General features: G+C 32.0%; 1 protein-coding gene across 8 annotated transcripts in view; it reads left to right on the top strand.

The window, feature by feature from the left end:
- Window positions 1-12,607, top strand: part of LOC105202341 (glutamate receptor ionotropic, kainate 2) — a 158,729-nt gene that overhangs the window by 115,952 nt on the left and 30,170 nt on the right. For all 8 annotated transcript variants that reach the window (XR_005574740.1, XM_039449019.1, XM_039449016.1 and 5 more), the window contains 2 exons: window positions 1,854-2,021; window positions 3,581-3,733. Coding sequence is in view for 7 of the 8 variants with exons in the window: in XM_039449019.1 (XP_039304953.1) it covers window positions 1,854-2,021; window positions 3,581-3,733 (321 nt within the window). In the remaining variant the exon portion in view is untranslated. The remainder of the gene's footprint in view (window positions 1-1,853; window positions 2,022-3,580; window positions 3,734-12,607) is intronic.

Genomic DNA, 12,607 nt, shown 5'->3' with positions numbered 1-12,607 from the left:
ACGATTCAAGGATGAGATACAGTAAAGTGGTTAAAGGAAGGAACAGTAAGTAGTAATAAAAGGGATGAAAAAAGAAACCGCTTAAGAACGGAAACGCAGAGCTTTACCTGCGACCGACTTGTTATGCAGCTGCGCAGTTGTCGGTGAATGACCCTATAGAGAAGTCGCGTTATTTACTTTAACGATCTACGTCGCGAACGATGCATCACCGTATAATTATAAATCATACTCTCTCGGGGGTTCCCCAGGCGAGGCTAGTCGAGATTGGTTACGCTATAACGATTGCAATTACGACGATGACGAGAATCGCTGGAACCGCCTCATTTTTCTTCAATTTAGTCGGCTTGCTTCGTAACTATGCCGCGAGTGGAAAAAACTTAGCCCAGTTACATTTTTTTAAATACTGTCTGTCACATCCGCGTCAAATTTCTTATTATTTGAAGATATTGAATAAATCGATAATCCTCTCTATTTGCAGAAGATAAGTTGACCTAGAAGAAATTTCCCTTTTTTTTCTATTTTTGCAGAATATTAACAATAAATGACGTTTTCAATAGATGAAATCATAATTTGACTTTTAGATCTACCCTTCGTTCAATCTAATTAATGAAACTTATTACTATTTAAGTTAAATACATCAGTGATTTTAATATTTAAAAATTAAGCCTATTAAATATAAAAACGAGAGATCCAATATCGGTCTAAAGCAAATTTTAGTATCTAATAATAATTTTCATATGAATTTTTACAATTTTTATAATTTTTATAATTTTAGTTTTTGATGCGCTGAATCTGAATCCGTGAGTGAAAATGCTTTATCGCGTCAAGTTTTTGAGATAAATGTAGTTGAAATTTTCAAAAGCACGTTTCTAAAAAATTCGTAGTTGGTAAATCTGACGTGTTAGAGATTTTGAAAAGGTCTCAAAACGTTGCACTTTAAAATAAAAATATTGAACCTTTTGAACAACCGCTATCATCGAACTCTGACGCACTTTGTAGGAGTGATGTAGTAGCACGTTGTCAAATAGAACGATTCATGCAGTTACGGTGAGGAATCAGTGCACATAGTAAATATTTCAATAATGGATGTAATACGTTGAATTGAAGATGCTTTTTGTTACGACAATACCTTTTTCATTTATTAAAACAATTTTTGAAAAACAACGTTAAAAAACTATGAAATATGATTTTTTATATTAAATCCAGTATTGACATTTTTACTATTTGCCATGGTATTTCACACTGGAACAGCATGAGGCAATCGTTCTACTTGACATCGTGCGACTACACCCACCCGAAAAACAAAACACGTCAAAGGTTCGATGACGCCGGCTAAAAGATTTGATATTTTTGTTTTAAAGTACAAATTTTTATGCTTTAATATGAATTCTTTTCAAAATCATTAGAACATCGGATTTACGAATATAAAAAGACGGTCAAAAATATGTTTTTCGGTTTTATGATTTCAACTTCAATTATTTCAAAAATCTGATATAAAAATATTTACTATCTGATCCGTAAAACTTATGAATTCAAAAAGCTACAAAAAACTATTCTTTTCCAAACAATAAATAAAAATCAAAATTTTCAGACCTGTGTTACTATTCGGCACCAAGATCCGCTGTAGATCAATATTGACTCTCATCCTTGTGTTTAATATTTTCATTTTTATCGATTTTAATCTGATCTATTATTGATAATCTTCCTGAGTTTTGTTATTCATTAAGAATTTCTCTAAAAAGTATGTCAAGTTTTCAAATATACATTATTTCGGTTAGATTAAATACAAATTATATCAAATATAAATTTGAATTTTAAAATAAGCAAATTTTTTGGTACATTTGTTTTTACAGGATATAGAAACGTTTGATCTAGAAGATTTTAAATATAATAGCGTGAATATGACCGCCTTTCGTTTGGTGGATCTCGAAGAGCCCAAAGTTGCTGAAGTACTCAAGCAGATGGAGCGTTTCCAACCAGCGATTGGACATGCTATTCTGAATAAAACGGGAGTCATTCAGGTTGGTGGAAATTTCAAATTTTATGCAATAAAGAATGAAATATTTTTATCCTCCCAATATAGCGTAGTGCAATGATTTTTATGACATTTTTGAAATAAACTCATGCTAAAAGCTATGCGGACTATTTTTTGGGTATCAAGTGACATCTTCCAATCCATCTTCTTTAATTATGTACATTGCAATTAGTGAGCCAATGTTATTAAATACATGTGCGCAGTAGAAATTAAAATAATTCCAGTAAAATATCCTTAATGCGACATTCATGTAAATTCCTGAATATTAAAAAAAATTTACATTAAGCTTTTAATTTAAATCCACTTTTGATTTTGACAAATAATTTAATCTTCGAAAATTTTACTGTGCAGTTAAATAAATTGTGTTGACCATTTAATATATTTTTTAACAAAAAAAATTAAGATCAAAAAATTTGTTAGTAAATTTTATGAAAAATTATGTAAAATATAAAGTGTATTTTGAATTGTAATTTATATCAGAATTTCGGATAGAATTTTACAAATAATTTTCATATTACTTGAAAATTCAGAAAATGTACATGTATATAAAATATGCATTAAAAATACATAAAATGCATAAAATTATAAATAGAATAGTATTCTCAAAACCGAGATAAATGCAAATCTAAACTAGATTTAACATTCAATGCCTCTTTCAGAGAATATTGAATGTTAAAGTGGATAATATTTCCAAAAATACAATAAGAATTACAAGTAATTATAAAATAGTATCTGAATCATAGTAAAAGCTAGCTTTGAACAAATATAGACTAAAAGTACAGGGAATTGAAAAGTCGAACGGCTCGAATTGGTCAGCAGAGCCTGTCCAGTTCAAGCTTTGTCAGCCTTTCAGTAATTAAGTGAGTTTCGCCCGCGGCCAGTGCCGCAATGTCATTAATTCGGATCAATTGAGCGTACCAAGCACGGTTTTCTCTCAAGGACTTCGAAGATGGTCACTATTTGCTGAAATAGCTAAGTTTACTTTCCTGAATTTACTTCCCTATCTAGAATTCTCTCCTCTAAAATATTAATATAAAAAGATCGATATATTTAAATGCACTCCTTCGTTATTTTTTTTTTTTTTCGTACTCACGCTACCACAAAATCAAATTTTAAATTCAATATTCTATTTAACAAGAAAGAAGCATAATTTCAACAATTGCTAAATTAGAGACGTATCAATCTATGATTTTAAATTCCGCGAATTTTCATGTAATTAATTTTTAATAAGATCAATGTTTCATATCCTGGATGCGTTTAATATTCAATCTTAAAGAACAAACTTTGACTATAAAATGAAACAGAAACTCTTAACGTGGATGCTAACAAGTATGAATAATAATTATTCGGTCGAGCGTTAAGATAAGAACAGAATTGAAAACGAGTCTCGTTACAATTTAATCTTAAGTTAGCTCGATCTATATTTGCATCAGTACAAGCAAAAATTCTGTCACAGTTCTTTCAAAGCTTTTTTAGCTGACGCTAAAACTTTTTGGTACAAAACGCAAAGCACGAACTTTCGTAAAAAGGAAACGTATGTTTCAGGCAGAACCAGCTTTGGTGTACGATAGCGTACAGGTTTTCGCACACGGTTTGGCAGCTCTGGACCGTAGTCACGATTTAAGGCCAGCAAATCTGTCCTGTGAGAAAGAGGAACCGTGGGACGACGGTTTATCACTCTACAACTATATTAATGCCGTACGTACGTTCTATGAATTTTCAAACGAACCGTTGGATGGAATAATATGGGACAACTAATGGTAATGACGCGAGTTTTCGTATGCAGTTATTTCAGAATAATATCTCATCTTCTCTTCTTTAACAATGCATGAAAATTTGCAATAGAATAATTGAAAATTTGCTACTGGTACAAAGAATGATACAAAGAATTCATTCATATTTCCTGAAAATTTTCCGGAAATTTATGTTTCTGCTTTGGTTAATGACTGAAATTTGATATTTCCTTTAAATTGGCTATAATTAATGCATTTAATTTATAAAAAAATTAAGAAAAACATTCTGTAATTTTATAAGAAAAAAGTATAATTTGGCTTAATAATATCTAAAAATTTTATTAGGAAAGAAAAATATTTTATCGGAAAAGCGTAGATTTTATAAGACTGGATTATCAATGTTGTTTATAATATAAAGCAAACAACGAAATATTTTTCAAATTTCGAATACATATAATATTTCAATCGTCAATAATTCTGAAAATAACGAAATGAACTCAGTCACGATACACAATTATATGTACACGTAATTTTATATATTTTTCATAGATAACGCCGAACAATTCCGTGCTATTCAATTTTAATCCAAAATTATAAATAATAAATATTTAATAAAAATCTAACTTTTTTTACTAAAATTATTTAAAGAATCGTAATACTAGAATTTATATAATATCAAAAATTTTTTTAAGAAAAAAATTTTGAAGAAAATTTTTAGTATTTTTAGAATTTTTTTCTTAAAAAAAATTTCTTTTCTTAAGAAAATTTTAATAAAATTTAAAACCATTTTATATAATAAACTAAAATTCAATTATATTTTTTTAGAATTTTTAGAATTTTCTTCTTTAGAAAAAATTTTAAATTTTTATAAGATAAAAATTCTAAAAATTTTTTAACAAAATATAATTAAATTATTTTGTTTTACAAAATGTTTTTAAATTTTATTAAAATTTCTAAGAAAGGAAAATTTTTTAAAAAAAGAATTCTTAAGAAAACTTTAGAACCTTCAGAATTTTTTTCTGAAAAAAAATTTCTTTTCTTAAGAATATTAATAAAATTTAAAATTATTTAACGTAACAAAGTAGTTAAATTATATTTTATTAAAATTTAATCAAGTTATACTAAAAGTAAAAATAATAAAAATCGCTAAAGTTCACGTTGTTTCACCACTATCACAATATTTAAAATAAATTCTAAGAGAAAATTCTCTCTACTCCAATTTACTCCAATTCATTTTATTCGCCGTAATTTGCGAGGAATTCTTATATCAAAGTATATATACTTTGTATTACGACTTACTTTTCGATGATCACGTTCAGAAGTTGGAAAAAAATACGTTCCCCTCGTCCGCTCCCATTGCTCGCCGCGTGTCCACGTAAACATCAATTTTTTCAGAGTCATTATTCCATTACAAACACTTCCAAACACTTTTCACCACACACCCCTTTCTCGCCTCGTGCTTTCGATATGCATTTTTCGCCACGCACCTTTCGATACGCGTCCTTTCCGTCCTTTCTTTCCCACGTGTCGAAACTCTTCACATTCATCTCGCACACACACTTCCGAAAACGCGACGCAATTTCCGCCAAAACGCGGCACTCCGCGACATCTGTTCCGTTTCGTTTCACCAAGACGCGATCACCGTCCGCGACGTCCGTTTCGTTTCACCAGGATGCGATCGCCGGCGTCGCGCCGTCCACGACGCTTTTTTCATTTCGCCAGGACGCGATTGCTGTCCGCGACCACTTCCACGGCATCGGAAGCTCCTTGGAAATCGCCCGGGAAGAGACGTTGCTCCCCCCTCACCCCGTCCGCCATTGCTACTCGCCGCGCGTGACGTAACACTCCGAAATTTTTGCGACGCGTCACTCCGATAGAGGCACTTCCAAGAACTTTTTACCACACTACTTCTCTCACCTTTTCTACTTTCGCCACGCACCTTCGACACGCGTTCTTTCCGTCCTTTACCCGTCGAAACACATCTCCCTCACACACGACGCGACGCGACGCGACGCTTGCGACGCAATTACATCGAAACGCAGCACTCCGCGATTCCTGTCTCGTCTCGCGAGGACCGATTATCGTCCGTGACCACTTCCACGACATCGGACGATGCTGGGGAAGATCCTCGAGCCCGTCCCTGGAGCCGCTCAACCCTCCTATCGGCGAATTATTGTCTCGATCCGCGATCAATAACAGATATCGAACGCAACCGTGCCGGTACTCGGGGGCGACTGACGAGCCGGCGTAGGAGAACCGACTGTTTAACAATCGATTAGTCGTACGCTCCGCATCGATAAGTACATCGAATCGATAAGCACGATTACTTAAAAAATCTGATCCACGCACGTCTTGCTGGCTACATTTCTTGACACGGTAAGTAATCGAGACGCTTCGGTTGGAGCTGCTTATGCGTGCTCGTACCTTAATATACTGCGGACACGGTGTGCGCCCGTGCGGAGCAGGTCGCGCGACCAAAACAATCAAGGGTAAATAACAACGCGACGACATTCGGGTTGGCGATGGCGGGGTGGGGCGAGGAATGCCGCGCGGAGCGACTTGCTTGTTTATTCACTTATAACTGCTCGCTTCTCGGAACGTTTTCCGGCGGAACGTTTCTCGAAATCGGGCTCGAAGATAAATTGATGTAATGACATCCGACAATCCTGGTCGATTGTACGTTTCTTTGCAAGACTGCCACCTTTACAATTTTGACGATTCCGAGATCTTTGAGTAAAAATTCAAGCGTAATGTAAATTATCGCGTTCTCTTAGCTTTAAAAAGAAATTGCAAATTACACAACGTGCGTACAAACGCGTAATAGTTATGTGCTGTAAAGCTTGATTAATAAGAAGTCTGCAGCCAAAAGTTGATAAGGATATACTCGTATATTGTAATTACGGAGATCTCTTTGGTTGCAACCAATCCACTTCCGTGAAACGCATACCCCCTCGGTTTTTGCCAACCGAAGTTTGGCAGCAGTCGGTCGTAAAAAGAGAACATATATTTTTCTCAAAATTTACATAAAATCAATTCCATATACTAATGTACTGCACTTCTAGTTTAATTAAACGAAAACACGGATTGTAGGTTTCAAAAGCAGTGTTATGTTACGTAAGAGAAATATTTAAACTTGCCAAAATATAGAACATAAATTATTTAACTTCTTAGATATTTTTATTAACAAAGAGTCATGAACATATTGAGTATAAAGGAATAATTGAATATAAAATAATTATGTCAAAAGTAAAGAATGAAAATCTGTAATTTGATTATATATGTATAAATAAATTAAACTGACAATGTCAATAATGAATAATCTATAATTTAATTATACATATTAATAAATTAAATTGACAATGTCAATCACAACAATTAATGAATTAAATTATATGTTAACATATATAATTTAATTCATTAATTGTTTTGAATTATTAACATTGTTAATTTAACTTATTAATTATTCATTTATTAACTTTTTGTTAAATTTTATTGTCTCGCTAAGTTATAATTAGTAATAATAAAAAAACGAATGTAAATACACTGTTTTTTTTTCACAGATTGAATGACTAACGCTCTAGAGTAATTTAAATTCTACTTATCTACCAGTGCTTAAGAATTCTGTACTTAATTTTTTTCCTATAATCTTTTCAAGTGTTTAAAATTTTTTGACCATCTTTTTGTTTGCAAATGATGAAAGTTTATCATTATTGTTAATATCTAACGATGCAAGCATAACAAAGTATTAACTTGAGTAAAACAAACGACAATTCCTTTCTTATAATAATCTCAGTCACGAACGAATCAGAATATACGTGTCAAGATGCAGCATCTTTTATTCAGAGCTTTGCGGGATGATACGATTCGCGAAGAAAACTGTAAAAAAAAAAAATTGCTACCGTCTTGATGATCAAAAGCCGTTCGTTGCTCGGCAGAGATTGGTAGTCACCTACCGATAAGCCGCAAACATATAGGAGGCAACGGAAGGAAAGCAGCGTTGACACATGAATAATTGAACAACGTATTTAGCAAATAGCTACATCCTAGAAACCTCACCTCGGAGGGCTTTCTCCTCCTTTAGCCACCATGGTCGCGCTTTCCATGCACGGCAACCATCCCGAATGCACGACCGCGTCATACGAGAGACACGTACGTAAACTCGCGCGTACGTGCTGCCCATGACTTTAGATCCCGCATGTAGCACCGAGTTTTATTACCCAAGTGCAACCGACATAAGTCCTCCCTATTAGATGCGACAATGATGAATTAAGCGGAGTTCAAACTTTCGGATCCAAAATATTTTTTTGTTAATCAAGAAATTCTTGAATTATTTGGCATTTATCTTAACCGTGAATAAAAAATCCACACAGATTCACATTATTATCCATTATTATTATCTATGAAAAATCTGAGTAAAGGGATCTCTTTATATTTGCAGAGATTTATTTGAAATTCGCAAATTGCCATTACAAGATACAAGACTTTTAAATCCTTAAAGAAGGATTCTAGAACTTTTAGGTTGAAGTGTTTGTTGAGGGAAAGCGGAAGACGCATTTTAATCGTGATCAGGGAGGAAAAGCGGTTTAAGGCTACTTCTCGTTCTGGTAAAGTAAATAAAGATTGTTTGTCGAGTTAAACTGAGACGGAATTAAAGCGCTGATTTTCCTTCGGATATTGTTCACAATGTTTTAATTTAAAAAAGTCTACAAAAAGATGTGAGAAATACCAAGTCGTACCCATGTAAACATAATATAGTATATTTCCAAATGTGGAAATATACAATTATTTTCTTCATTAAAAATCAAAATAATTTTTATATTTATTAGATGCACAGGTAAATAATTCACTGTTTTTTTATAAATTATTTCAGTATTTATTGTCGAATCATACTGACATAGTTCAATCATAAAAGTAATCTTCATTATTTCTCAATGCTTTCCTCCAACTTTCAGGCAATTTACAGATTCCAGCTCAATAAATGCTAATTGCTTTTACTTGCGATGAATTATCAAGCTGTTTCCTTATTTCTTCGACATTTCTAAATTTTTTGTCAATCTAAGCATGCTACCAAGCCAAGTTGCTATAATGTATCTTTAATCTCATTACACCAGGTCAACAATTATTGAGCGATAGCCTTTTTCTATCATTGCCAGTTGCAGATATACTTTAACTTGGCTGAGATGTTTTACTGCACCGGGGTATACTCATTGTACATAACGTCTTGAGTTTATCATTTGTTTCGTTCTATTTGTCAGACAAAGCAACACATCTGACAAAAGATTTATAAAAGTTAAAGAAATAAAAAGATGACTTAACGAATTCATCGCAAAAAAGAACAGTCCTTCTTTCAAGCCGGAATCTATTAGCGGATTCGATTGGACGCACTAGTGCGCACTGATGCACATTAAAGCCGTCGTACAGAAATCGACAAAAGATATGTGATATGTCACTATTACACGTAGGTTAAATTAGTATTTTTTATGTGCACCAGTGCGTACTAGTGCACCGAATCGAATTTGCTATAAAACTTGCCTGAAAAGTAGAAAAAAGTTTTGAAAAAATTATACAGATTACTTTCGTGATTGAATTATATTGAATACATTAAAAAAACATTTTCCTAACTTTAGTAAATTATATTTATTAAAATTAGATTTAATTAAAATTAAAATTAAATTTACATTTTAATAAATATTGATTGTATTGTATAAAATAATTTTTTATATTTAGTGAATGATTTACTGAACAGGAAAATTACGTTTATCAAATACAATTCCTTATTTTAAGAAAATGTGTTTACAATTATCCGCACACTGATTTACTAAAACAAAAAAAATTTCTTTTTCTTCAATATATTTTTTTCAGTATATATTTTAATAACAAATACTGAGTTTTGTACTAAATAATGAATTTTATACAAAATAATAACGTGAAAACTCTTTTGATTAAAAATATATTTATGTTCTCGATTAAATACGACGTTCGCAATCCCAAAAGAACCATCATATAAATTTTTCATTAAAAAATTGCCCGATAAACGTGTATAATTAATAATGATGATGCTATATTGAGAAATTGTTTCCCAAAGAGACCAATGCCTCTTGCACAGCTACCTGCTTATGCAATAATGCATTTTGCGTAAACAGCATTAACTCGAGCTCTGATATACAGTGTAACAGTGACGTTTCGGCGAGGAGACGCAATTAACTCCAAGAGCATTTCCATTAGAATTATTGCTGAATAGTATTAAATTTGATTACATAAGATAATGAAATTAACAGTGAAAAATAACAAAATTAATTTCAATGCTTTTACAAAGTTATTTTAATTTTACCTTTTATTTTGACATCTTTCCGAACGCTCTACAAACGATTTTTAAATTAGATACATTAAATACGTAACGTCGAGCACACTTTTAAAAAAATGTTATCATATTTATAAGTTTATATAAATCATGGCTCCTTTCAAATTATTCCTGTATCATTCTTCCTACGGGATAGAGTTTCTGCAACGACAAAGAAAATTGAAAGCTCGTAGAAAAGTCCGGACACTCGGAATAATCTAAAACGTGCGAAAATGAAGGAAGAGATCGAAGAGTCGTGACAATTTTTCTAAATTTTCTTGACCATACGGACACGATTTTCAGCGGTATATCATCCACGATTGTTGGTGAAAAGGAATGTACAGCGTAATATACCGCAATATATAAGCTGTTTTTTTTTTCTTTTACATTATTTCACCTTGCAATATTTTTATTATCCAGATGCACTGCAGCCCTCGGTCAAGTCGTACAGAGTTATCAAGCAATAAAGAAGTGTTCGTAGTTCTAAATAAACAAAAAGAGAGAAAAAGAGAGAGAGGAAAAAGAAAGAGAGAAAAAGGATTTTACCGCAGAAATTATGAAAGTTTCTGTAAAGTCCGTTTGCTCTATTTCTTTCACGTATAGCATCCACTCGTTCGTAAATATCAACGCTCTCTCATCTCGTGGTACTTTCTAAAACGTCACTGCACCGTATTGGTTATTGACGTTCCTTTCATGTTAAATCCGAAATAAATAGCGTGCCGCGAAGAGATAGTATACCGCGGGCAAGTACACTATCGCGGTTGCTCTCTGCGTATACATTTAAATCCTGCGCGACGGGAAACTGGCAGCTTCCGACGTGACCATATCCTATTAACGGAATAATCGTGTCCGCCATTTCTGCCGTTCTGTGAATAACTGAGTAAATAAATGAGCAATCCGGTAAATTATCCATCTGCATGTATATTTAGGTAATGTTAGGCAGATAATGGCCAGCTTAATATTTTAAACCGGTATTACTGTCATAATATTTGAATCAAGCAGGAAACCGCTTGGTAATTTTATTACAAAAAGTTTAACTGTCGCTCTAAATTCTTCATCGCCAAGCAATCTTTCTTCCAATCATGTACACATTTCATTATATTATTGTGGCTATAATACAATACTATTTTGACTATTTTCTCACTGTAAAGTATATTAATATATATGATATTAATTGCTTTATAATTTTCTCAAGTTTTACACGTTTACAGTTTACGCTTAGAGACCTTCACAAATCTTACACCGTTTAAGTAATCCGAGCTGGACACTGAAAGCTAAAACACGTTGCAAAAGCGGCAAGATTAATGTACCTCGGCAAGTATAGGCGGTTTTTGTGGCTTTGAAGTCTGCCCAAGTACACTTCAGTACTCTAAAGGTGTGAAAATATATGTGCAAGATATACCCCAGAAGGTTCAGGCAAAGTAAATGCACGTGAATAAGAAACAGCCGATCGAGTATATAAAATAATTAATCAACCTTTTTATTACAAAATATGTAAAATGTATTTAGTGAAAATGTGAAATGTTTAAAAACTTTAAATGAATAAAATGCATGTTGAAATAAAAGCGGGCAAGAAAATATTTTTGTTTTGAATTCTGCTTTCTAAAGCTTTGAATATACAACTAAATTATACATCAAATAAATCAAAGATTTGTTTATTCAGAAAGCTTTCAAAAAATTTATTTGTCGTTGTAAAACATTATTTATAAAAAGTATTTTTCTCGATTGTATTATGTAACGTAATGCAGAATGCACTTTTTAGCTTCAATTATAATAAAATGATCAACACTTATGTTATCAAATAATTATATAATACGTTAATTAATAATTGTTATGGAAAACTCATAATTATAATTCAGTTTTGCATTTTAATTTAATATTTATTAAAATTACATTACTTTCCTATATAAAATGAGTATGAAAATTCTGAATCAATTATTATACATTATGTAAAGTTTACCCTCTGGACTATTTATTCTAACGATCTAAATAATTTATGAAAATTCAACATTCTGATAATAAAATAAAATTACAATTATACCTAACAATCGAGTTCACTGCACGTGTTTAATATTATGTGCATAAAAATAAAATAAATACTCTGTAGCTCAATGTAACAATGATAATGGCAATGCCTTATTTCTAATACGTTTTGATATCACTTGGATAACGTAAACAATGCAACTCTGAAAGCTAGTAAATGGATTTATGTTCGCTATCGACGAGAATACAATTCGCCAGCATATATAGTGTGTACACATTAATGCAAGTAAACGAGAAATGTAAACCAATAGTTCTGATTGTGAGTCACAGATAAATATTATATGATATAAAAATACGACAACTTTGGCAAAATATAAGACAGATATAGCAATGAAGAATTCCGATTTGCAAAGTGTAATAAATAATTATACAATACGTAATAAATACATTAATAAAAAGTATACCAAGGAAAGAAAAAGGGAGATTCTTATATAAGTAAAATTTAGACTCTTAAAG

This window comes from Solenopsis invicta, chromosome 5, assembly GCF_016802725.1.
Source record: "Solenopsis invicta isolate M01_SB chromosome 5, UNIL_Sinv_3.0, whole genome shotgun sequence".
In the NCBI taxonomy this organism is placed as follows: domain Eukaryota; kingdom Metazoa; phylum Arthropoda; class Insecta; order Hymenoptera; family Formicidae; genus Solenopsis; species Solenopsis invicta.
The sequence above is the reverse complement of the archived record's forward strand: the minus strand, read 5'-3'. Positions and strand labels throughout refer to the sequence as shown.